General features: G+C 33.8%; 1 protein-coding gene across 4 annotated transcripts in view; it reads right to left on the reverse strand.

Annotated features, from left to right (window-relative positions):
- RASA3 (RAS p21 protein activator 3) overlaps nucleotides 1-27,368 on the reverse strand; it is a 292,598-nt gene that overhangs the window by 80,837 nt on the left and 184,393 nt on the right. For all 4 annotated transcript variants that reach the window (XM_074299614.1, XM_074299612.1, XM_074299611.1 and 1 more), the window contains exon 5: nucleotides 21,695-21,771. In XM_074299614.1, the coding sequence (XP_074155715.1) occupies nucleotides 21,695-21,771 (77 nt within the window). The remainder of the gene's footprint in view (nucleotides 1-21,694; nucleotides 21,772-27,368) is intronic.

Consider the following 27,368-nt stretch of genomic DNA (forward strand, 5'->3'; position numbering starts at 1 on the left):
GCTTAGTTCATTGTTCTGACCAGATTTGACACATTTTATGTTCAAATGCAATGATGATTAGTATAAGGGTGAGGAGGATGATAATGATACAAATTTGACTTATTCAATGGGTTAAAAAGAATTTTGATTTATTTCTTATAAGGTTGTGAGATTTAGATATGGAAGAGATTTTAGTGATCACTTAAACTGGATTCCTTATTTTACCTATAAGAAATTTAAGTTCTAGAAGGTAAGATAAATTGTAAAGTGGCTTAGCTAAGCTTTGAGCCCAAGGTTTCTGACTGCAAATGCAATAGTCTTTCCACTATACCATACTTCCTCTTCCTGATGATGTGGTCAAACTTCCCCAAACAAAGAGAAAGAAAGGAGAGCAAGAACCACTTTTTTCTTCTTATCTGGGTTCTGTTCTTCATCAAAACAAAAGTGGTTTTTGTTAAAGGACAAAATTCAAGTCAGCAGATTAACTCCCCAGACAGACATCAGTATGACTCATCAGACACCACAAACTGGAATGTTAGAAAGTAAGTGAAACACCCCAAATCTGACAAGCTTGGGAAAAGCCACATTGTGGCAGGAACTGCTGAGATTTTTTGCAACCATAATCCAAAAAGTCTTCCCTCTGACATATTCTGGCCTTATAACCTTCCGGGAACCAGACAGTTCTCTAAGACTATAAATATACAAGATATCTGCATGGTTTCCTTCAACAATATAATTATAGGTATAGAGGAAAATAAATAATAATAGGAGATTTCTTTGATTAAAAAGAACTCCCAAGTGAAGAAACTCTCTTCACCAAAGCAGATTGGTATTTCTTTTCAATTAAGTCCTAGAGTTGAGTGGAGCATTGAGGAAAGTAACTTGTCCAGAGACACTCAGTAAATTTTTTAAAAAGGGAACTGAAATCAAGAATTCCTGGTTCCTAGGCTGGCCCTCATCATTACATGATGATGGTGATGAAGTAGATAAAATATCCACAAAAAATCTGTGGATACAACAATAACAAAAGTGTAACAGTTAGATAAACTATATTCATAATATATCTGAAGTAGATAAAATATCCATAATATATCTGTGGATACAACAATAACAAAAGAGTAACATTTGCACTTCTGCTACTAAAGTGGCTTCCTTCTTTTTTTTTAAATGAATGAAGAGATAGAAAACCCTTTCTTACCTCCCTGCTTGTTGTACTTCCTAGTAAGTGTCAATGAACCTAATTCTTTGGGTGCCAAGCTAAGGAGACAGAGATTGCAGATCTTCCCTAAAACTTACTTGCAGACCCAGACAGATCTAAAGTTGGACTCCCAGAAATGAAGGGCTTAATAAATCTAATTTCTTATTTTTCTCCTTAGATCCCCACTGGGTCACAAAAACATAAAGCTAAGCAATAAAGAAACAGCTTCCCAGAATAATCCTACTTCTAGAAAGAGCATGGCAACAATTTCTAGAAGCTGCTTGTTTCTTCAAAGGCAGTGGTCAAGTCAATGGGTGGCAAGATAACAATATGCCAATCAGAAGAAACTATTTCCAGAACAAAACAGCCAGAAGGAGAAGGGGAAGAGAGGAAAGAATCTCTTTTTTTCCTTGCCTGAATCAATCAATCAATAAACCCTTATTAATGTCCTGCTAGGCTAAGCTCTGTGTTTTCTTTGAATCAAAATAAGTGAATGAAAGGAAAAAGAAATTGCCAGCTATTTGGCAACCATGAAGTCAAGAAACTTAGAAGTCCAGTTTAGGGGTGGAAAGATGAGAATAGGAGGACTTAAGTAACATTGGAAAAGGCAAGTAAGTATATCTTATATTTATAATCTGTGTTGAATTCTGGGAAAGATAAAGATTCCATAGAAGATCTCTGCTCAAGAAATTTTGATCTCAGAGTTCTAGTATGTTGATCTCCAGAGAAAATGAGTAACTAAATTCTTAAATCAGGAATTGCCTAATGCAGGAAATAGACTCCAAAGTTAAGCTGATCAGATAAGAAACTCAGAAACTTTATATTCCTGAGCTTGGCTCAATCACTACCACACTCATAATAAGCCTCTCTCCCATTCTTTACTTTCTTTGCCTTTTCAATAGAGATTAATGATGCCAGTCTAAAGGATACTATAATCAAATCAATATAGAATAGTGGAACTAGCAGAATAGTTGTATGAATGGAAGGCTATTGTGCTGTTAGAGAGGATCCAGAGGATGATTTCAGAAAAAAACAAAACAAAACAAAACAAAACAAAACAAAACAAAAAAAAAAAAAAAAAAAAAAAAAAAAAAAACCTGGGAATTCCTACATTTAACAGATGAAAAGAAAAGTGAGCAAAACCAGGAAAACAAGGTATACAGAAACAGTAATATTATAAAAAAAAATTACTTTAGTAACTCTGATCAATATAATAATGTATTATAATTCCAAAGATCTCATGCAAGTACTTTTGGCAAACATCTTCATGTTTTATACCTTGCATAAATGTTAATGATTGAACTATTGTTAAGAGTTTTCAATAAATTTTAGTTTCTTGAATATAAGGATACAGGAATGGGAGATATCCCATATAGAGGGCCTATAAGGTGGTATTTTGCTCTATCAAATTGTTTTTAAATCACTAACAAATACAGTAGTATACTGTATTTTAACATATTTCAGTTTATTGTGTGGTAATAAACATGTGGAACATCTCTTGCCTATTTTCAACTAAAACCCTCATTTAGGGTGTCCTTGAAGCATATATAAGATTATTTTCATTAAAATTGTATATAGGTGAAAAATAGGCATATAAATTAGGAATATAAATGTTCTCTTAGTCACCTTTTTCAAAATTAGTAATGTTTTAGACAGAAGAATATTGGTATTAGGAAGGTAAGGCATCAGTTGGAGGTCAGCTAAGGAAATTGTAGTACATGAATGTAAGAAATGCTATAAAAATGACAAGTTAGATAAATACAGAGAAACATAGAAAGACATATCAACTGCTACAAAATAAAGTTTAAAAAGTCAGATAACCAATATATACAATGACTGCAATTGTAAATAGAGCAAAGAGCATGCATAAAACAATTTTATCTAAATGCTACAAAACTGTTTTACCATAGCTGGCTCCAAATATGAGACAGAAGCAAGAGATATGGCAGTTCACATCTATGAAACACTGTACATGCCTTTAAACTTTTTTAATGTGCTGATTGAATGATTTTGCTGATTTTTTTTGCTCTTCTCTTTTTTTCTCATTTTGTTTATTTTACTCTTTTTGGGCCATGTATTCTTTTGATAGTCCAATCAAACTTATGGACCTCTTCTCAGAATAATGTCTTTAAATGCATAAAATATAATACATAGGAAATCAATGATATACACATATGTATAAGTTCACAGACAACAAGTTACCCACTTAATTTCATATAGTAGTTGGGGCATGTTACCCATCTAATTACAAATAACAGTTGGAGCATTAGGCATTTATCCATTTGGGTTTTCTTGAATGGATAGTTAGTCCAAATTCTTTTGAGCACTATAATGTTATGGTAATTGAAGCAAGTAGTAGAATATCATCCACAAATAGAATCATCTGGAGAACATCACCATGACCAAAAGGTGTATTGCTAGTCTATGGAAGAAGAACTAGAATTTGGTGCCCTAGTCCAAAATGTCCAGTTCCTTCCACTATAGTATTCCTATTAACACTACACACACGCACACACACACACACACACACACACACACACACACATAATGTTAACATTCATTGACTTGTGGTATCTCTTTCTCTTTTTCATCTACAAGTATATGTAATAGAACTCCAGGTACAAAATAATTTTTTCAGAGAAGGAAAAGTTTTGGGAGGATCTTCTAACCAAAAGAGAAAGGCTTCAAGAACAGGTCTGATTTTTTGAAAAATAGTGTCTTCATTGCCTGAGTACCAGTCTAGGTAAGTTCAGCATAGAGAGTTAATGACAAGGAGAGGCATTTAACCAAGTTGATTTTTATTTAGTTTCAAATAGGACTGGGGGGTATGATTTTCATTGACAGAGGGAGTATTCACATGGATGAAATCTGAGATCCTCGAATTAGCAAAAGGATAAATGCATATAATGTGATGAAAATTTGCAATCTGGTATCTCATTTGTTAGAAGACTAGAAGGAAGAGCCATATGGCCTAGAGTTCTCCTTCAATCCCCTGCCATGCATAAACCAGAGAAAGGGACAGCAGTACTGTCTATAAAGAGCACCTGGTATTCAAGATAGGTCTGGCTTTGAACTTGAGGGGGTATTATCTAAAAGAAACTCAGATAACAAAAAAAAAAGCAAAATGTTATTGTCTATATTTGAGGAGGATGTGGGTTTCTGAGAAATATGAATTTTCTCTTTTTTCTTTGGATTCTGTGGCAAATTTTATTGGTAATCCATGAGAATCGAGTTCTACAAATGGTTCTGGAAAGTCCCTTTCATCTGATGACATCAAAGCTTTAAGAATGCTGATCTTATTCTTCTTGGCCTGAGAAACAGGCAAGTGACAAATATTTCTCATCATACTTTAAAAAGAAAAACCCAAATATAAAGAAAGCTTAACAGCAGTCCAAGGTCTAAAAACAAGTTAGGGGTAGAACTAGATTTATATTACATTATATTAAAGAGAGGATAAAATCAATTCTGTCTCATGCCCTGCTGATGTCACACTGATTAGTGGATCAGACATGTTATTGTCACCTTCAAAAGGGTAGTACTTTTATTTAGCAAAATCAAATCAGTCACACTTTATAAATAAATACACAGTATTTACACATCATATTGTAAGATAATTTTCTCCAGTGTTCTGGTATGCTTCTTGAGAATGTTCATTGTTATAACACAGTCACAATCCACTCCTCAGTTTGTTTTAGTTAATTAAGTTGATTTAAAACTCTTCCCAGTCCTCCAAGATTACAGGTATTTCACATGTCAGGCCTACTGATGATGATTATCATTTGAGATTTGTCATTAATGTATTCTTTTCACTTAGCCAGAGGGACAGAGAGAAACAAAAACAGATAGAGACAGACAGAGACAGACAGAGAGACAGAAAGACAGACAGAGAGACAGAAAGACAGAGATAGACAGAGACATAAAAACAGAGAGAGAATGTGTGTGTGTGTGAGAGAGAGAGACAGAGACAGAGAGACAGTGAAGCTCCCAAACCAGAATATTAATGAGGATAAAGTCAGGCAGACAGACTCTTAGGTCCAACTGGCTACCATGCTTTTCCCTGGAAGATGCAGCACCTTTCCAAAAACAAGAAACCCCACGGCTGTTTTTAGATTTTACAAAAGTAACATGTCCTTTATAACTCTTTGCTACTGTGCTGTATACTAGCAAGACATAGGTGATTATAAATCCTAAAATAATAGAGGCAAGAAGCTAGATTCATTGAAAATGTTTTTGTGGTTATTGTTATTTAAGTTCTTTTCCTCATTTTTCCATTTAAAATGATGAGTTGAGGACATAGGGTCAAATGCTTGCAATATAGGATAATTAAATGTATATGTTTGCTATATTTCAAAGGGGCAGAATTTGATTCATAGCACAGTTGGATCTATGAGCCATGTTCTAATGACTTCCAGCTGTAAAAATACCACTCTTGAATCAGCACAAAGCTCTTAAACTGAACTAAGGAAAGGAAAGCTATCTTTCTACCAGGATTTATAAGTTTTTCTTTTCCCCTACTACTTTCTGTTTATCTCTGAATATGATATTGAAATGAAATGTAAATGAGATTATGTAGTAAAAAGAGCCCTAACACAGAAATTTGAGTAAGAGTCCTCATTCTGCAGCTAATTGGCTCTGTAACCTAGGGCAAAGTGCTTAACCCTTTGCTTATGTGGTTTCCTCACCTGTGACAGGCAGCTAGTCGCAGCTGTCTGGGAAATTAAAAGGGAGTATAGTGTCCTGGACAGAGTGTACTTGGAATCAGGATGGCTTGGGTTCAATTTTCATCACTGACATTTACTAGTAATTTAGCCTCTCTATGGATCTCAGTTTCTTCATCTGGAATATGGGGGTGGGGAAAAGGAGATGGTGTTGGACTAGTTGCTCTCTGAGCTTCCTTCCAGGTCCAAATCTATAATCCTAGGATCCTAAAATGAGCTATTCTGAAAACAAAACAAAACAAAAAACAAAAAATATCTTGTGAAATGGAGGGAAAGTATTAATTTTTTATTTTTTTATTTTAATAGTTTTTATTTACCAGATATTTGCATGGGTAAGTTTACAATGTTGACAATTGCCAAACCTTTTGTTCTAATTTTCCCTTCTCCCCCCTCCCCCTCGCAGATGGCAGGTTGACCAATACATGTTAAATATGTTAGAGTATAAATTAAATACAATATATGTATACATGTCCAAACAGTTGTTTTGCTGTACAAAAAGAATTGGACTTTGAAATAGTGTACAATTAGCCTGTGAAGGAAATCCAAAATGTAGGCGGACAAAATTAGAGGGATTGGGAATTCTATGTAGTGTTTCATAATCATCTCCTAAGAGTTCTTTTGCTGGTTGTAGCTGGTTCAGTTCATTACTGCTCTGTTGGAACTGATTTGGTTTATCTCATTATTGAAAATGGCCACATCCATCAGAATTGATCATCATATAGAATTGTTGTTGAAGAATACAACGATTTCCTGGTCCTGCTCATTTCACTCAGCATTAGTTCATGTAAGTCTCTCCAGGCCTTTCTGAAATCATCCTGTTGGTCATTACTTACAGAACAATAATATTCCATAATATTCATATACTACAATTTATTCAGCCATTCTCCAGTTGATGGGCATCCACATAGTTTCCAGTTTCTGGCCACCACAAAGTGGGCTGCCACAAACATTCTTGCACACACAGGTCCCTTTCCCTTTTTTAAACTCTCTTTGGGATATAAGCCCTGTAGGAACACTGCTGCACAGGGAATGCACAGTTTGGTAACTTTTTGAGCATAGTTCCAAATTCCTCTCCAGAATGGCTGGATGTATTCACAATTCCACCAACAATGTATCAGTGTCTGTTTTCCCACATCCCCTCCAATATTCTGCATTATCTTTCCCTGTCATTCTAGCCAATCTGACAGGTGTGCAGTGGTATCTCAGAGTTGTCTTAATTTGCATTTCTCTGATTAATAATGACTTGGAGCATCTTTTCATATGGCTAGAAATAGTTTCAATTTCTTCATCTGAGAACTGTTTGTTCATATCCTTTGACCATTTATCAATTGGAGATTGGCTTGATTTCTTATAAATTAGAGTCAATTCTCTATATATTTTGGAAATGAGGTCTTTATCTGAACCTTTGACTGTAAAAATGTTTTCCCAGTTTATTGTGGGAAAGTATTAATTTAAAAATGTTTGTAATTCATCAATATCATATTAGTTCTATATCCCAAAAGAGATCAAATAAAAGGAAAATAGAGGACCTATATGTACAAAAATATTTATAGCAGCTTTTTTTGTGGAGAAAAAAAGTAAAAACTAAAGATGTGCTTATACATTGAGATAATTTTACTTCTGCCTCAAAGGCCTGTTACAAATAAAAATACTTTGTAAACTAATATTATATGTACATGAACTGTCATTATGATTGATACTAGAATAGCATATTCTTTTTGTGGAATGTTCTAAATTCTAATGAACTCTAGAATCCAGAACATCCTATAATGCATGCCAATGTTAACTCTATTAGAACCAATGAATACCAAGTGCTAACATCTTCAAAACAACAGCTATGACTATGATGGGGAACTCTGCATGCACAGATTGGTATAAATATCATTTAGCATGCAGAAAGCTACCTTCTCCCCTTTTCTACCTGTAGAACTAGGAAGGAAGAGTAAGTAAATATAAGGAGGAAACACAAGAAAAATGTTGCCAAGAAAATTATAGGGCCAGATCCATCCTCAAGATATGGGAGGTGCTTAATTTGACAACAGAAGGGCAGTTTCAAATGTTTCATTTATGTTTTGTCTGGAATAATATTGCATTTCCTTAATAATTAAACTTTACCAAATCAACTATGTGTACCAGAGCCAATTTTGTGATCTTTTAGGATATCTCTGAGTCACCATGGAGATTTAATGCTGTCTATTAAAGGTTGCAAGGCCCTCTTTAGATTTGTACATTTGAGTTATATGGGATAAGCAATAACTGTGATAGAGTTTCATTTTATGATAGCAACAATTGTATTACAAACACTAAACTGAACTAACACTAACCTTGATTACATGAAATTATTTTGAGCTGATTGTCCCATCTTTAGTACACATACATATACACATTTTATTACTTTCTTTTGCTGTGTTATTAATTCCATAGTTTTGAAGAATGAATATTATATGTCCAAAGAAATGCATAAAAGTTACAGTTTTTCAAGAATATTTGTCAACTATTAGTAACTATTAGAGCTATTATAACTTATATCATGACAAAATTTTCATGCTTAAATGTAAAGCTCATTATAGACTGGGCAGAGCCAAGATGGCAGAGTAAAGGCAGGGAACTCATCTGAGACCTTCCAAATTCCTCTCCAAAAAACTTTAAAATGAAGCTTCAAATCAAATCCTGGAGCAGCAGAAACAACAAAAGGTAACAAGGAAATGATTTTTGAGCCCAAAAACAATTTAGGAGGTCAACAGATAAGGTCTGTCACACTAGAGTGGTGGGTGGACCTAGACTCCAATACATACCATCCTGCAGCGCAACCTTGGAGAAAGGTACAGTAGCAACATTGGGAGTTCTCAGACCACAGATAGTAAAGAGGGTGGATGGCTGGTCAAAAAAAGATTATGGGGATCCTTAACTGGCATTGGGTACAAGACCACTGTATTAGCCATAGATACTTCTGGGTCACAGTTCCAAGATGAACAAGAGAACTAATGCTTGCAACCACAGAGAAGCAGGGGCCCTGGTCATAGTTCCAATGAGAAGAGTGTTTGTGGTTACTCATAAGGAAATAGAGACCTTGGTCTCAGTTTCAATAGTGAAAGAAGCACTAGTGCTTATGGCTGCGGGAGAACCTCTGTCTCCAGAAGAACCTAGTTCCAATTTTAAGGCCAAGAGGAGCTCTAGAAAGGAACAAGATCCATTTCTAGTTAAAGACCAGAGCACAGGCCAGGAGAACATCAGAAGATCGCATACCATCTTAGATCATATTACTTTAGAAGCACCAAAAACTTATAGACTCCCAGAACTAACTCTGAAAACAGCAGCATGAGAAACATGAAATTTGGCAGAGTCCAACTTTAGCATAAAGTTAAAAGTTAAGAAATAGGCAGACAAAATGAGCAAACCCTATTTTAGAAAAAGAAACAAGCCATAAATGAGCTCCCTAAGAAAAAATACCCAGGACCAGATGGATTTACAAGTGAATGTTACTAACATTTAAAGAACAATTCCTATGCTATATAAACTATTTGGAAAAATAGGAAAAGGAGTCCTTCCAAAAAATTTTATAACATAAATATGAAGCTGACACTTAAACCAGAAAGAGCCAAAGAGAGAAAGAAAACTATAGAGCAATTTTCTTAATTAATATTGATGCAAAATTATAAATAAAACACTAGCAAAGAGACTACAGCAATATACCACAAAGATTATATATAACAAGTAGGTAGGATTTCTAGCAGGTACACAGGGCTTGTTCAAATTGGGGAAACAATCAGCATAAATGACTACATCAATAACAAAACCAACAGAAATCCTATAATTATATCAATAGACACACAAAAAAAGCCTTTGACAAAATACAGCATGCATTCCTATTGAAAATACTGGAAAGCATAATAATAAGTAAAGCTTTCCTCAAAATGATAAGCTGTATCTATCTACAGCCAAAAACAAACATTATGTGTAATGGGGCAAGAAGCCTTCTCAATAAGATCAGGGGTGAAGCAAGGGATGGCCATTATCACCCTATTATTAAATTTTGTATTAGAAATGATAGCTATAGCAATAAGAGAAGAAAAAGAAATGGAAGAAATCAGAATATGCAACAAGGAAACAAATATATCACTCTTTGCAGATAATATAATGGTATATTCAGAGCAGTACAGATAATTTACTAAAGGACTAGTTCAAATAATTATAAACTTCAGCAAAGTTGCAAGACATAAAATGAAACCACATACATCATCAGCATTACTATATATTACCAACAAAGACCAGCAACAAGAGATAGAAAGAGAAATTCCATTTAAAAATACTGTAGACAAAATAAAACACTTGAGGATCTACCTGCCAAGCAAATCCAAAAGCTTTAGGAACACAATAACAAAACACTTCATGCAAATAAAGTCAGATGTAAACAATTTGAGAAATATTAAGTGCTCATGGACAGAATGAGCCAATAAAATAAAAATAACAATTCTGTCTAAAATCAATTTATTTATTTCATGCCATACCAAACTACCTTTATAGAATTAGAAAAAAATAATTCATTCAAAATTCATTCAAAAGAACAAAAGGTCAACAATATCAACTAAATATAAGAGGGAAAACGTGAAGGAAGGTCGTTTAGTCTTATCACATCTCAAACTGTATTACAGAGCAGTAATTATCAAAACAATTTGGTAGTGGCTAAGAAATAGAATAGCACATCAGTGGAATACACTAGGTACACAATATACAGTAGGAAAAGAACACAAAGTCTTGTGTTGATAAATGTAAAGTTCCAAACTTTTGAGATAAGACTCACTATTGACAAAAATTGCTGGAAAATTTGGAAAATACTTTGGCAGAAATCAAATGTAGTCTAAAACACATCACTCTATGTATCAACATAAGAACAATATAGATATATGACTTAGACATAAAGGTTGATATCACAAGCAAATAAGGAGAACTTCAGAAAGTTTATCTGTTTATTTATCTATGAATAAGGAAAGAATTTATGAACAAACAAGAGAAAGAAAGCATGGTGGGATGTAAAATGGTTAGCAGCTCTTTTGTAGTGGCAAAAATTTGGAAATTGAGGGGATAGTTGATCAAATTATGGTATTTGTGATGGAATATCATTATATGTGAGAAATGATGAGCAGGACATTTTCAGAAACACTTGGGAAGATTTACATGAATTGATGCAAAGTGATGTGAGCAGACCCAATTCCAAGAGAAAATTGTACACAGTAACAGCAATATTTTGTTATGATCAACTCTGAACCACTTATTTTCAGCAATTCTGGAGGACTTATGATGAAAAATACTAACCCACCCCAGAACAAAGAATTTTTTTTTAATTTTTCTCATCATTTTTTGTGTTTTCTTTTGCCATGTGGCTAAGACGGAATTATACTATATATTTGTATAGAAACACACATACACACACACATATATATATATATATATATGTATATATTTTTTCACAAGCACTATCTATATCAAATTGCTTGCTTTCTTAAGGAAGGAGAAGAGGAAAGAGGGAGAAAATTTGGAACTTAAAATTTTCAAAATTGAATGTTAATTTTTTTACATGTAATTGGAAAAAAAAATTGTTGTTTGGCTCTTTCAGTCATAACCAAGTCTTCATGACCCCATTTGAAGTTTTTCTGGCAAAGATCTTGAAATGGTTTGCCACTTCTTTCTCCAGCTCATTTTACACATGAAAAACTGAGGCAAAAAAAAAAAGGATTAAGTGAGTTGCCCAGAGTCACACAGATAATGTCTGAGGCTGCATTTGAACCTAAGAGTTCTGTTCTCTATCCCCTGAGCCACCTAACTGCTCTTAAAATAAAATAAAGGGATGAAAGGGTGGGGAGTAAAGTTCATTTCAGATATCATAGCATTTATTCCAGTGAGATACCGTTAATACAAGAGAAGAATGGCTATTACTAATTCAATTTCAGAGATATAAATACTGGACATAGAAAAATTATCTGGCAATAAAAGGAAATCAGTATTCAGATAAAAAATTAATAAATATTCTCTTCTAATTTCCACTACAGGGAATTCCTTTTTTTTTCCTTTTTCTTTCTTCTTTTAACCAAAAATGATTACTAAGTATTATAATATAAAGATGAAAGGACAATATTAAGTTCTTTATAATTCCCAGCATTTTAGTCATAAAAATGTAAGTCAGAGGTGGTGGGATTTTAGGGACAGCTAAGTGGTGCAGTAGATAACACACCAGGTTTGTACTCAGATGATAAAATTCAAATCTATTCAATTCAAATTGTGATCCTGGGCAAGTAACTTAATCTTGTTTGCCTCAATTTCCTCATCTGTAAAATGAGCTAGAAAAGGAAATAGTGAATCACTAAAAAAATCAGTGTCTCTGCTAAGAAAACTCCAAATGGGATCATGATGAGTTAGGCACAATGAGTGAAAAGTGGCATTTCATAAAGGGGAGTAGAATAAAAGCATCTTTTGTCTGCTGTTTGTAAATTCATTTGAGTTCTTCTTGCAAAACCAATCAGTGAACATTTATTAAACTCTAGTAGAGTGAGAAGGCATTAGGGTGGTATGTGGATACATGGTCTACATGCTTGAGAGAACTTAGCTTGGAAGCTGAAAGGAACCGTGGAGATCATCTAGTCTAGACCTTTGATCATCCAGAGGAGAAAGAGATACCCAGTTTCATATAAGTAGTAAACATCTGAGTCAGTATTTGAACTTAGGCCCTTTTTGTATTGTATAGCACTGCGTCCCAGATTATATAATATTTATTTTTGAGAATTATTAAATTTATAGCAAAATGTTTTAAATTTTTTGCTGATCATTACAGAAACTATATAAACACATATAAAATGGTCATGTTAAAATGTTATTTTTTAAAATGTACATAAATATTCTATGTGCATGTGTATATAACTATTCAAAAATGGAACACAGGTAAACATTGTTAAGTAATAAAGTCAGATACAGAATAGACACTATGTCTAGACAAATATATGACTGTGGTTGTCATTTGCTACTATGTAATAGTGAACAGTGTCAGTAGAAAACCTAACAAGTAGATAAAAGTTGATTTTAGTATAACCAAATCTATATGAATTGCATTGTCATAATACTTCAATTTTTAGGATAAATGAAGGTATTTTGTTCAAGGGAGTTGGGCTAAATTAAAAACTACAACAAGAAAGTGGTTAGCAATTATACAATAATTCTCTCTCCCTCCTTCCCTGATTCCCTCCCTTCACACACACACACACACACACACACACACACACACACACACACACACACACACACACACACACACATTCACACACTCTCTCTCTCTCTCTCTCTCTCTCTCTCTCTCTCTCTCTCTCTCTCTCGCTCTCGCTCTCGCTCTCGCTCTCGCTCCCCAACCTCCCCCCCCCATATATGCCTGTTCCATCTAGCAATTCTTCTCAAGAATTTCAGAGAAAAAGCAATATAGCACACAACCATCAGGATCTTTGTCTTCATTAAGGTAAATGTCAGATTCCTGTAGCAGACCATTAGTTATGATGAATGTAGCATGCATTAATTCTTTACAAGAATCAAATGTATCTGGAAAATAAAAAAGATACAAAAACTAAAGCAAAAAAAATTGTCCTATATCCATGTGTTTAATCAGAGAAAGAAAAAGTCTTTCATCTGATATTTAAATCAGGTTGCATCTAAGAACTGAAAATTGCTAGTTAAAGTCCTTACCAATTCTGATAGAATCTGAAATATATGCAGAGCCTAGCTGTCATTTGCTGCTAGAAGCAATCTCTGCTTTTAGACACAACACATTCCTGGAAACCACATCTTCAAGTGTCACAAGGTGCTATTGTAATCTTAACTCGGTATGTGCTCTTGCATTTGTGTGTTCAGTGTCAACAAGAGAAAAGGAGCAAGAAGGCAAGAAAAGACATTCATTAAGACATGTCAATGAGTTGAACAATGAAATTCAAAGCAACGAAGAGTGAAGATTACATGCCCCTGTCTGCCCAAAACAGGAGTGCCACTGAATCTCTCTCAGCCCGATGTTTATTTTTTTAAATCAGATGTAGCATTTTTATAATTTGCCTTTGGTGAACAAGTTAGCTCTAAAAATGAAATATTGGATTAGATAGCAAAGAAGCCCTATGCAACATATTTGGGATTAAGAAAGCATCTTGACAAACCTAGATATTTCAGTGAGAGTAGATAAATGGGCTAGAAATGTGTTCTAAAAATCTTAAAAAACCTAAAAAGGTTCTGAAATCTTAGAAAACCTAAAACTGCTCTGACTTTTAGAATAAACCCTATATAAACCCTCTTCTTTGCAAATGTAGGGTCAGGGTGATGGAAGAAAAATCAAAACAAGACACAACTAATGAGTTTTTTCCTGTCTCAAAAGTAGCAAGGTCTAAATCAAGTGGCAGTCTGACAAAAATCTAAGGATTCATTCTTAGAATAATACGTTAAATTCATGGAATTATATAGGGGTGTGTGTGTATATATATATATATACATATATATATATAATTCCATGAATATATATGTATTCCATATATATATATACACATAGAGAGAGAGAAAGAGAGAGACAGAGAGACAGAGAGACAGAGAGACAGAGAGAGAGAGAGAGAGAGAGAGAGAGAGAGAGAGAGAGAGAGAGAGAGAGATAAGGATATTTTTACAGACTCCAGATTAAGAATCCCTGGCATAGAAAGGCTTCTGTTTTGATGACACATAGTTAATTATATCAAGGAAAGAAGGAAGAAAAGAAGGAAGAAAAGAAGGAAGGAAGGAAAGAAGGAAGGAAGGAAGGAAGGAAGGAAGGAAGGAAGGAAGGAAGGAAGGAAGGAAGGAAGGAAGGAAGGAAGGAAGGAAGGAAGGAAGGAAGGAAGGAAGGAAGGAAGGAAGGAAGGAAGGAAGGAAGGAAGGAAGGAAGGAAGGAAGGAAGGAAGGAAGGAAGGAAGGAAGGAAGGAAGGAAAGGTGCTGTCTACTTTGTGCCAGACAGCATGCTAAGTAAGTACTTTACAAATATTATCTTATTTGTTGCTCACAAAAATCCTAACAGGCAGATGCTATTATCATGCTCATTTTATTGTGGAAGAAACTGAAATAAACAGTGATTTACCTGGGGTCACACATCTAGAAAGTGTCTGAGGATGTTCTTTCCTGCCTAACTGCCTCTAGAACACTGGATCTAAACAGTGGGCTATGAAATCAAATTATTTATGCCACTTGAAGTTCATAGGAGAAAAATTAGAATGGCCTTAGAGATCATTTAGTCTAATTCCAATACATACTTATTTTAAAACAAAATAGGACCACTAAGATGAAGTGATTTGAAATGACGTGACTTGGGATCACATACTTTACATACTTTATGAAGGTATCAAGATTCTAGCCCTAAACCCTATTATTCTACTCCTACTTCAAATATATAATATGGGTATTTGATCTCCCTCTCTAAAAATGTTATTCTTAGGCATTTGAACATATGGGAACAAGGCAATTTTAAAATTCTATAGCATTTCTTAAAGTATCACCAAATGAGTTATTTGGTACAGTTTAGTGATTCTTAATCTTTTTTGTGCCATGGATCCCTTTGGCAGTCTAATTAAAGCCTATGAATCCCTTTTGAGAAAAATGTTTTTAAAGGCATAAATTAAAATATACAGGATTACAATGAAAAGGAATAATATTGAAATAAGTCATTATCAAAATATTTTTAAAAAGCAAAACAAGTCCACACAACCCAGGTTAAGAAACCCTGGAGCAGAGGAAAAAGAATTGAAGGTGTGTGTGTGTGTGTGTGTGTGTGTGTGTGTGTGTGTGTGTGGTTTTATGGGGTGGCAAGGGAGTGATAAAGAAAATTGCACAGTAGATCTTTGGGAAGCAATCTCTATTCATCAAAGATGAAGTGATTGAGTCTTTAGGGTTTCTGAACCAGTAGCCAAAATTCTATATCTAAAACTCCTACTAAAATAAATCTTCATGAATCAAGATTATCAGATGCTGCCGAGGTTATAAAACTACCCACCATTGGCTAGAAACATCAAGAAAATTCAGTAACATATCAAGCTATGATTTGAAAAAGACAGGTGATTTGGGGTTCCTGGGTTTGAAAAACACTAATGAAAATGAAAATGGCTTGCATGGACATAACCCTTCAAGCCTTGAAAACCTATTTACATATTTATTCCTTATTTGATCCCAAAAACAAAATGCAAATTAGGTAGTAGGAATATCATCATCCCTATCTGAAAAACAAGGAAACTGAGCATCAAGAGACTTGTCCAAAATCACAACAGCTAGTAAACAGCAGTCAGAGTTAAATCCAGGTCTTTGGGTTCAGAGTCTCTTGTTGATTTTATTCTACAACATCACACTATACTTAGAAAAAGTCATTTGTATTTGAGTAATTTAACTCAATGAAAGAAAATTTTAAGCCTGGAGAAAGGACAGGTGGGTTCAACCCCCAGCTTTAAATGAGTCCACTTCAGTTTTCTGGGTCTTGGTTTTCTCTTATATAAATGAGGTGTTCTCTTAAAATTTCTTTCAAATCTAACATATAAGTCTCTACTGTTGACACAGAAACTCAGGACCAAAAAATGTTCTATGCTGATGTCATCTAGTTCTCTAAGACCTAAAAAGTAGAAAAAACTTTTGGGGAAAAAGGGGTTCTTCTTGAAATTGTCCAGGCACTGGGATTCTCTTCCTTAAGTTTACAACCAATAATTTTTTTTCAAATCATAGCACAAGTCGTTGTTTCTCAGTAGTATTTTATTTTTTCAAACACCATGTAAAGATAGTTTTCAGCATTCATTTTTGTAAAACTTTGTGTTCCAAATTTTTCCTCCTTCCTTCCTCACTTCCCCCTTCCTTAAGACAGGAATCAAAGTTAAATACATGTTATTCTTTTAAAGATATTTCCATATTTGTCCTGTTGTACAAGAAAATGCAGTCAAAAGGGAAAAAAACACAAGAAAGGAAAAAAAGGTGAAAACACTATGTTTTGATTCACAGTTAGTCTCCATGGTTCTTTCTGGATATGACTTGTATTTTCCATACCAAGTCTATTGGGATTCTCTTAAATCACTGCATTGTTGAGAAGAGCCAAGTCCATCACATTTGATCATCACATAATCTTATTGTTACTGTGTACAATGTTCTCCTGGTTCTGCTCAGTTCACTCAGCAACAGTTCAGGGTTTTCTGAAATCAGCTGTTCATCATTTCTTATAGAACAATATTTCACTACTTTTATATACCATAATTTATTTACTATTCACAAATTGATGGACATCCATATAGAATAAGTAGTTTATGAATACTGAGTGTCCTTTAAGTCTTAACTAGCTTAAAACTACATTGAGATTTTTGGAACAATACGTATTTGTATGAATATAGCTTACACTAATATTTCTTGATGATGATAGCAAACAGGAACAAAACAAAACAAAATATCACTAAAATTTGCTTTTTAAAAAAATTGTGTGCATTATGTGATTTAATTTAAATAATACCTTCTTTATTTGCTTTATTCTTCTTATTAACATCTGGCATTTATCAAGTTTTCTTGTCCTTTGAATTACTCTGATATTGTTTGAAATATCTTTAGAAGTTTCATTCAACATAATAATAAAAGTAGATTAAAGTTCTGTTTCACAAAACTTTGAAAAAAGTAAAAAAGAAACTGATGTTTCAGTGATGATAGAATTCTAACTGACAATTTATCGACTTTAAACTTCTCTCAGTATTTTGCATTGTTGACCACTCTTCTATATAGTCTTTCCTCTAGATTTTAAGATACTTGTCTCTTTTTTTTCTACTATTTTTGTAGAAATTTACTTTCCTCAGTATCTTTTGCTGGAACATCCTGCAAGTCCCACTCTCTGAATATGGATGTAAGTCAAATATTTGTTCTAGGATCTCTTTTTTTCTTTCCATTATCTCCATGTTGTCTTTGGTGATTTCATCATCTCCCATGGGTTCAAATAGCATCTCCTATGGATGACTCACAGATGTATATATCCAGTGCTAATCTTTCTCCTGAGCTCTATTACCACATCACCAATAATCTCTTGAGCATTTTCAAATGCATGTTCATTTCTTAGAAATATCAAATTCAACATATCCAAAATATCTTTCCCCTCACACCTACCCTGGAATGATCTTAGACTTCTCATTCACCTTAATATCCAAAGATTTGTCAGATCTTAATTCTATTTCTGTAGTTCTCCCATTCATATTCCTTTCTCTTCATTCCCTATAACCAAGCCCTCATCACCTCACACCTACCATATTACAATAGACCCTAAATTTAGTTTCTTTGCCTCAAAATTCTACTTCCAATTCAATCTTCATTTGGCTATCAATATGATACAACAAATATGATTGTGTAGTTTCCAGTTCAAAAAGCTTCAATGATTTATTAATGTTTCTAGAATAAAAGATAAACACCTTTGATTGGCATTTTAAATACTTCACAATTTGGCTTCAGCTTGTCTTTCTAAAGAATTATTACATTCTACTCCCATTCCTATACTCTGGAGTCCAATAAAACTAGCCTACATCTTGTTCCTCACAACTGCAAAGGCATTTTAGTGCCTTTCAAAGTTTATCCCTAAAATCTTGAATGATTTCTTTTTATCTTCATCTGTTAAACTCTCTTCTTTCAAAGATCAAATGCTACTGCCAATTCCCCTAGCTGCTATTATCTCTCTCCATCCAAATGACATTGCATTTATTTTGTATATTTTTTTATGTATACATAAAAGTATACACAAGGTAGTTAGGTGGCACAGTGGATAGAATGCTGGGCTTGAAACCAGAAAAATCATCTTCCTAGATTCAAATCTGGCTTCAGACACAAAAATAGATGGATTGGGAATTCTATGTAGTGGTTCATAATCATCTCCTAGAGTTCTTTTGCTGGTTTTAGCTGGTTCAGTTCATTACTGCTCTATTGGAACTGATTTGAATCATCTCATTGTTGAAGAGGGCCACATCCATCAGAATTGATCATCATATAGTATTGTTGTTGAAGTATACATCAGTTTCCTGGTCCTGCTCATTTCACTCAGCATCAGTTCATGTAAGTCTCTCCAGGTCTTTCTGAAATCGTCCTGTTGGTCATTTCTTACAGAATAATAATAATATTCAATAATAGTCATATACCATAATTTATTCAGCTATTCTCAAATTGATGAGCATCCACTTAGTTTCCAGTTTCTGGCCACCACAAAGAGGGCTGCCACAAACATTTTTGCACATACAGGTCCCTTTCCCTTCTTTAAGATCTCTTTGGGGTATAAGCCCAGTATCAACACTGCTGGATCAAAGGGTATGCACAGTTTGATAACTTTTTGAGTATAGTTCCCATGTCAAGTATTCTTTACTGTGTTATTTCATAAATTTGTAACTGAAAAGGATCTTATAGATCTAATTCAAACATTTTAGAGATGAGGAAATAAAAACCCAAAGAGATTAAATCATTTACCCAATATTACATGGTACAGGAAGTCTTAATTCAATGGATAGGGACTGGATCTGTGATTTAATTGGTATAGAGAAGTAACAGATAAGGAAATTCTCTTTACGAATGCATCTTCTAGTCTTGATTACTTAGAGCATCATTATCAAGTTCAAACTGAAAAGGAAGACAGTATTTCATATATAAGGATCTCTGTAGACTGGATATCAACTGAGCTTTAAAACATAATCCTTTTTCTGTTTTACTGTATTTGTATTTATTTTGTAAAATATTTCCCAATTATATTTTTTGGAGGTAATTAGGGTAACTAGCCCATAGTCATACCGCCAGTAAGTGTCTGAGGTCATATTTGAACTCAGAAAGATGAGTCTTTTTGATTTCAGGCCCAGCAATCTACCCACTGTACCATCTAGATGTCCCACAATTACCCTTTAATTTGGTGAATCTGATACCTCCAGTCTATACCCCAAGAGATTAAATGATTTGCCATAGGTCATACAGCCAATCCATCTCAAAGTCTTGCTTCCAAAACTGATTCTCTATCCACTATATCACACTGCCCTTTATTAAGAATAAGAGAAAGGCAGAACACAAACAATCCCATTTTTGGTGCCATGATCTTGGAAACATGTTTATTCATCACAAACATAACACCTATTTAGCAAAAAATATTTATTTGGTATTTTATTTTTCCATGAAAATTCCATGTAAAAATAATTTTAACACTTATTTTTAAAATTCTGAGTTTCAAGTTTTTCTTCTTCCTCTTTCTTCACTCCCCCTTGTTGAGAAGACAATTTGATGTAGGTTAAACATGTATAGTCGTGCAAAATATATTTCCATATCAGTCATATTGTAGAAGAAAATATAAGGCCAACTCTCAAGAAAAGTAAAGTTTAAAAGTAGGCTTTGATCTGTATTCAGATATCATCAGTTTTTTGTTTTTTTCCTTTCTGGAGATTTTTCATCCTAAATCCTTAAGAGGTGTCTTGGATCATTTATGTTGTTGAGAATAAGTCATTCACAGCTGATCATCTTACAATATTGCTATTATTGTGTACAATGTTCTCCTGTTCTATTTATTTCGTTTCGCATCAGTTCATGTAAGTCTTTCCAGGTTTTTCTGAGAGCATTCTGCTCATCATTTCTTAGAGCATAATAGCATTCCGTAACAATCATATGCCACAATGTATTCAACCATTCCCCAATTTATGGCATTTCCTCCATTTCTAATTTTTGTCACCAGAAAAGAGCCACTATAAATATTTTTAATATGGGTCTTTTTACTTTTTAAAATTATCTTTTGGGATACAGACCTGGTTTTATAGTCTTGGGGCATTGTTCAAAATTGCTCCACAGAATGATTAAATCAGTTCACAATTCCACCATCAATGCCTCAATTTTCCCACATCCCCTCCAACATTTGTCATTTTCCTTTTCTATCCTGCTAGTTATATAATAGGTATGAGATTGTAGTCAGAATTGATTCAATTTACATTTTTCCAATCAATAGTGATTTAAATATAAATATAATAAATATATTACTTTGAGTATTTCATCTGAAAGGTGTCCATGTCTTTTGATCATTTATTGATTGGAGAATGGATCTTATTTTTATAAATTTGATTCAATTCGTTATATATCTGAGGAATGGAGCCTTTATCAGAGAAACTTGCTTCAATAATTTTTTTCATAATTATGATTGCTAACTGCATTTTCTTCTCATGCTATTGCCCTAAACCGCATCAAATATGTATTAATCAGCATTAAGTCAGTGCTTAACAAATATTTGTTGAATTGACTATATATAAATAAAACTTTTTTTTTTAAATGCCAGAACTTATATATCTTCAAAGTAGTGAGCTCCAGGAGGTTATGTACTAATTACAATGCTGTGCACATTTGACATACTTTTGTATCTCCTCTTTTGTGGCTATCTTCAGTATATAAGTCATACCAGAAAATCAGTCATTTTAAACCAAATATCTAGCTCAATCCCTATTTAGATATTGGATATTTGGATAAAGGATGAAGATTTACTACCAATGGAACTCTTTATAAGAAATATGTCTGCAAACTTTGGAAGCAATTCCCACTGAAGAATTCTAAAAATGTTCTGAGTCATACTGGTATTGCTGGGATAAATGTGTCACCTCCCAAGACCTTGAACTGAAGGGAATGATACTCACTTTGGTGCATAAATTTAGAAGTAACTGTTTTTTAAAATTTAGTTATTACTTTATGTCATACCTCATGAGGCATGAAAGAACATCATTTGAGTTACAATTAAATCTTTGCATTCTCAAGGCTTACCGAGTAGCAAGTTTATGGCAAATGACACCAGTGTCCGTAATGACTTCACTCAGCCTCATCTCAAGATGTACCTTTCCCTGAAACACATAAGATAAAACATGATATGAAAATGAGAGAATATCAAGCTCAATAATCCCTTCATTACTATCAGGGTCCATACCTAAAGAAAAGTATCACTGCTAAACTGTGATTGAACAATGACATTATATCTTGCTAACCACCTCTTCAATGAATTTCCATGCATAAAGCATAATGATGGCACATAACTGTATCCAACTTCAACTGGCCATTTCCATTCACTATGGCTCAAACAGAATGAATTCATTACTTAATTGAGCTCTTGCTGAAAGAATTTAATATTTTAAAATTTTGTTCAAATGAACCACTCTCCAGCCCGATCCTCTATCATTACACAAGAATTAGAACCACATATGCTTACTGTTTAAATCTGGTGGACTTTTTCATAATTAAGAGATCAAAAACAAAATTTTAAAATTGCTTTAAACTCTGTAAAAGAACTGTACATTAATGAGAGCATTTGAGAGCACTATTCCCTTTGGAGATGTTCATGGTGCTAGCTAGTAGAAATATCTAGGATAAAATAATGCTTTCTTTCAAAAAGCTTACATTTTACTGGAGGAGAAAGACAAAATAGCATGTCCATATTAAATATATATATATATATATATATATACACATACACAATAATGGGTTGAGTTGAAGAGAATTAAGGAAGAATGAATATTGTCTAGTTTTTGATGTGTAATTAAAGAGAGCAAAGGTGTCAAACAACTGTTAGTGACTATAACTCAATTAAAACACAATTAGGAAATATTTAGCAAAACAAATAAAATACAATAGAAAACAGATAATGTTAACATAAAGTTTTCTAACTCAATATGTAGCTGCAGGATCCTTAGGTTGATTTAGTAGCTTTCATATTCATTTAAGTTTGACACTGATAGATCAACATATTTTCCTACCAAAATATACAATTTGACATCTTGGATGCTCTTTGAAGATGGACAATGAGCTGAGTCCACATTTGAAAAGGAGGAAAATGTGCTAGATTGTATTTATGAAAAAATATAGTCCTTATGATGGTCCAGACTCCTTCTTGATTATAAAGCCCCTAAGTCCTAATATTATAAACTTTTGAATCATAGAAAACCATAAACTGGAGATACAAAATTGCACAAGACTGAAAGAAAAACATAGAGAAGGATGAATTTAATACATAGGTTGAAGCTTATTGTTACTGATAACTTCTCCATAAGTAGTAGCATAAAATTCATGAGACATCTTCAAAGAAATATTTGTTCAGAAAATTCTAGCTCTATCCACATTATATGATTGTTGTAAGAAATGCACTTTGTAAGCTTCTAGGAGCTATATAAGTATATGATTGTTATTATTTTCTTATAATATCAACCTTCACTCCTTTGTTATACCAGCCACTAAATAAGGAGATATAAAAGGAGATAAAGATATAAATAAAAATAGAAATAAGATAAAAGATATGAATAAGGAGATATAAAGAGATGGAAAAACAGAACTATGTTGTTATTGTATAGGAAGGGCCAGGCTTAGCACCTTATGTGCTCTAAACATGGATTTCTAGAAGAAGCAGGAGGAGGAAGAGGAATTCAGATGAAGAGGAAAACCTAAGAAAAGACGTTCTCTAGGAGAATACAAGACAAAGAGAACATAATCTAATAGATAATTCACAGGACTAGGAACTAGTCCCAACCACCCTACTCCAGTGAACCACTCCTACCAAAATGCTCTTGTCTAATATATTTCTCTTCTTTTTTTGCTTGGTATCCTGCAGAAACTATAAGGGCAAGCATTGATCTTTGTATATTTCCTTTCTTTCCAGACAGTGCCTCACACAGAGTTCCACACACCATAGGCTTTTAGTGAATGCTTGCTGAAGGAACTTTCAGGCCTTAGTCCCAAAGTTATCCGGTAACCCGATGAGATCTGCTTTCTATCAGAAAATCTGACCATTCATACAAGAATATATATTTTCCACTTAAATCAAAAGAGACATTGTAAGAATTAATGAATGAGCAAAACTTTCCCTGCCCAGTGAAGGAAACCAGACTTAGTTTGACTTACCATGACTACTGTGGTTTTGCCTGCAAAGGAAAAGGGCATGGAAGGAAAATACCCCCTTTTTGGGGACTATGCTCATCTTTAGGTGTAGCAGAGTTGCTCTCAAAGAAGGGCTCTACCAGTAATTCTTCCAGTCAACTACTGGTTTCCAAAAGTAGAGGGTTTTTTTATGTTTTTTGTTTGTTTGTTTGGGGGGGGTGTATAGAACCCTGTCTTGAGGAGAAAATATGAAAGATAAACAATCAATGAAGAGGAAAGTGATGTCTTTCCTCTACCTAAAAAGATAATTCTGTATCATCCTGCTTTTCCCCCAAAATAAAATAGAATACCTTTGGGTTTGGCTAAGATCACAGGAAAAGACAATGATGAATGTTGGAGAAGACGTGGAAAAACTGAGATGTTGGTGGAGTTGTTGATTGATCTAGTCATTCTGGGGAGCAGTTTGGAACTATTCCCAAAGGACTGTCAAACTATGCATAAGTTTTGATCCAGCAATGTCTTTACTAGGCCAAAGAGATCATAAAAATGGAAAAAGACCCATATGTGTGAAAATGTTTGTGGCAGCCCTTTTTGTAGTGGCAAGGTACTGGAAAATGAGTAGATGTCCATCAGTTGGAGAATGGTTGAATAAGTTATGGTATGTGAGTATTATGGAATATTATTGTTCTATAAGAAATAATCAGCAGGATGATTTCAGAAAGGCTTGGAAAGACTTACATATACTGATGCTAAGTGAAGTTAGTATAACCAAGAAAACATACTCAGCAACAACAAGATTAATGTTTGATTCAATGATCAACTTTGAAGAACATGAGTCTTTTCAACAATGCGGTGATTCAGGCCAGTCCCAATAGACTTGTGATGGAGAGAGCCATATACACCTTGAGAAAGGACTCTGGGGACTGAGTATGGATCATAACATAGTATTTTCACTTTTTTGTTATTGTTTGCTTGGTTTTTGGTTTTTTTTCGTTTTTTTTTTTTTTCCTTTTTAATAAAAGGAAATTTTGTGCAGCATGATAAACTGTGGAAACATGTAGAAGAATTGCATATGTTGGATTACTTGCTGTCTAGGGGTGGGGGAAAGGGAGGGAGAAAATAATTTGGAACATAAAGTTTTGCCAGGGTGAGTGTTTTGAAAATAAAAAGTTTTAAAAAAAATAAAGAATTAAGCTACTGAAGACAAGTCAATAAGGAATCAGTACCTTACAACAGAGTGTAAACTGAAATCAGAGGATGTATGTTTTAAATTCTATTGTTTTATAATTGTTAGACTTTTGAAAGTCATTTAATCTCCTTGTGGTTCCAATTTTCTTATCTGTAAAATTAGATCCTTTTCAATTCTAAATCTATGATCAATAAGCACTATGGGAAAGAGAATGTGTTAGAGCAGAAAAAGCACTGAGTTTGGAGGCTGAGCCCTTTGGTTCAAATCCACTTTTCTAATTAGAACTTGTGTGACACTGAGGAAGTGCTTTCTTCTCCCTAAACTATAGTTTACTCATCAATAAGATGGAGGTATTTGATAAAAAAATAATAATAATAATAACTAAGGATCTTTAATCACTAAGACTCTTTTCACCTCTCAATACTTTTGATAGCAATGGACTTTGAACATAATAGCAAGTGCTAAATCATTCATATTTACCTAGTTGTTAAAAAGGTCTTCAAAATGTGAAGTTTAAATGATTTGCTTAGCTTCATATATCTAACTCGATTTTTCTGACACTAAGACTAATCAAAACCATTCACTGGATATCAAATTAGGAAAAGAAGGTAAATTTCTCGAGAGTATAGACTTATAACCTTGGTACCTGTAGCGTGGCAGGCATATAAAATAAGCACTTGAAAGATTTTTTTGAGTTCACATAACTTAAAATATTCTTTAATTCCCATTCTATCAGAGCATCAGTGTCTCATTATTCTATCAGATATGAGGTTTTAGGGATATATTTCTAGACCTGAGGCTATGATATATTGTTCAGTCAAGTCATGTCAAATCCCTGAGGTTTTCTTGACCCCATTTAGGGTTTTCATGGCAGAGATACTGGAGTGGTTTGTTCTTTTTTCAGCTCATGTGATAGATAAGGAAAGATAGATAAGGAGGCTAATAGAGTGAAATGACTTGCCCAAAGTCACAATACTTGAAAGTATATGAGGCCAGATTTGACATCAGGAAGATTGATTTCAGATCTAGCACTCTATACTCTGTGCTACCTAGCTGTGATAATTTGCATACTATTAAATTCACAAATTAAAATCACTCATAGTTTTGGTTTACATCAACTAGTTTCTTTTGTCAAAGAAACTATATTTGAATTCATTTACATCAAAGCTTTCTCCTATGCATGAGACAGGACATGGTTCTCATATTTATTTTAAAAGTCTACTGCTATTTCTCTGGACTTTGGGCAAATATATACACATAAATATACAAATATAAATATAAATATATAAACAAACATAAAAATAAATATATAAAATGCAACTATAAATATATAGGGAAGCTAGGTGCTACAAGTGAAAAGAGAGCCCAGCTTAGAGGCAGGAAGACTCATTTTCCAGAGTTCAAATCTGGCCTTAGACACTTTCTAGTTATGTGACAAATGCAAGTCACTTTACCCTGTTTGCCTCTTTTTTCTTATCTGACAAATGAGTTGGAGAAAGAATGGCAAAACACTCCAGTATCTTTACCAAGCAAACCTCAAATGGAATCACAAAAAATTGGACACAACAACAAAAATAATTATATGTATGTGTATAATTGTGTAGGTATATATATATATATATATATACACACATACACACACACACACACACACACACAAAGAGAGAGGAAGAGAAACACAGAGAGAGAGACACAGAGAAAGAGACAGAATAGATAGCTAACTTTTGACAAACAAGGTGACCTATTCCTATAGGTTGGATTTAAGTAAAGGCTCAATAGCATCCCATTATTACAGAAAAATGATATTGTCTTCTGATGGTGCAGATAAAAGAAAAGGGTAGGAAGAAGAAAAATGTGACAATGAGAAATGCCCATTATTTGGAGGATTTAGTATATTTCATGTTTGTTACTTTCTTTAACATAGTTCATCTTTCCATAAATCATTGGACTCAGAATTAGGAAGACCTGGGTCTAAATACTTTCTCAGATAACTCTTAGCTGTGAAGCCCAGGACAAGGTACAAGAATAAAACAAATTCGGTAAAGACTTCCTGAAGAATATGGGGATTTAGTTGAGCCTTAACCAAATCCAGGAAGCAGAAGTGAGAAGGCATAAGGGACAATCAAAAAGAAAAGCTTAGAGCCAAGATATGGAAAGTCATGTTTGGAGAACAACAAGGAGACTGGAAAGGTGAGGAGAAGGGGCTATACTATAATGGGCTCTGAATATCAAACAGCGAATTTTTTGTTTGATCCTGTTGGTTTACTTAATGAAATGGAATGAAAAAAAATTATATGGTGAGACTAATACTTTAGTGAAATTGTTTTGTGACTGAATGGAACATGGTCTGTAGTGGAAAGAGACTTGTGGCAGACAGTCTATCAATTT

The sequence above is a fragment of the Sminthopsis crassicaudata genome, chromosome 3 (assembly GCF_048593235.1).
Source record: "Sminthopsis crassicaudata isolate SCR6 chromosome 3, ASM4859323v1, whole genome shotgun sequence".
NCBI lineage: Eukaryota > Metazoa > Chordata > Mammalia > Dasyuromorphia > Dasyuridae > Sminthopsis > Sminthopsis crassicaudata.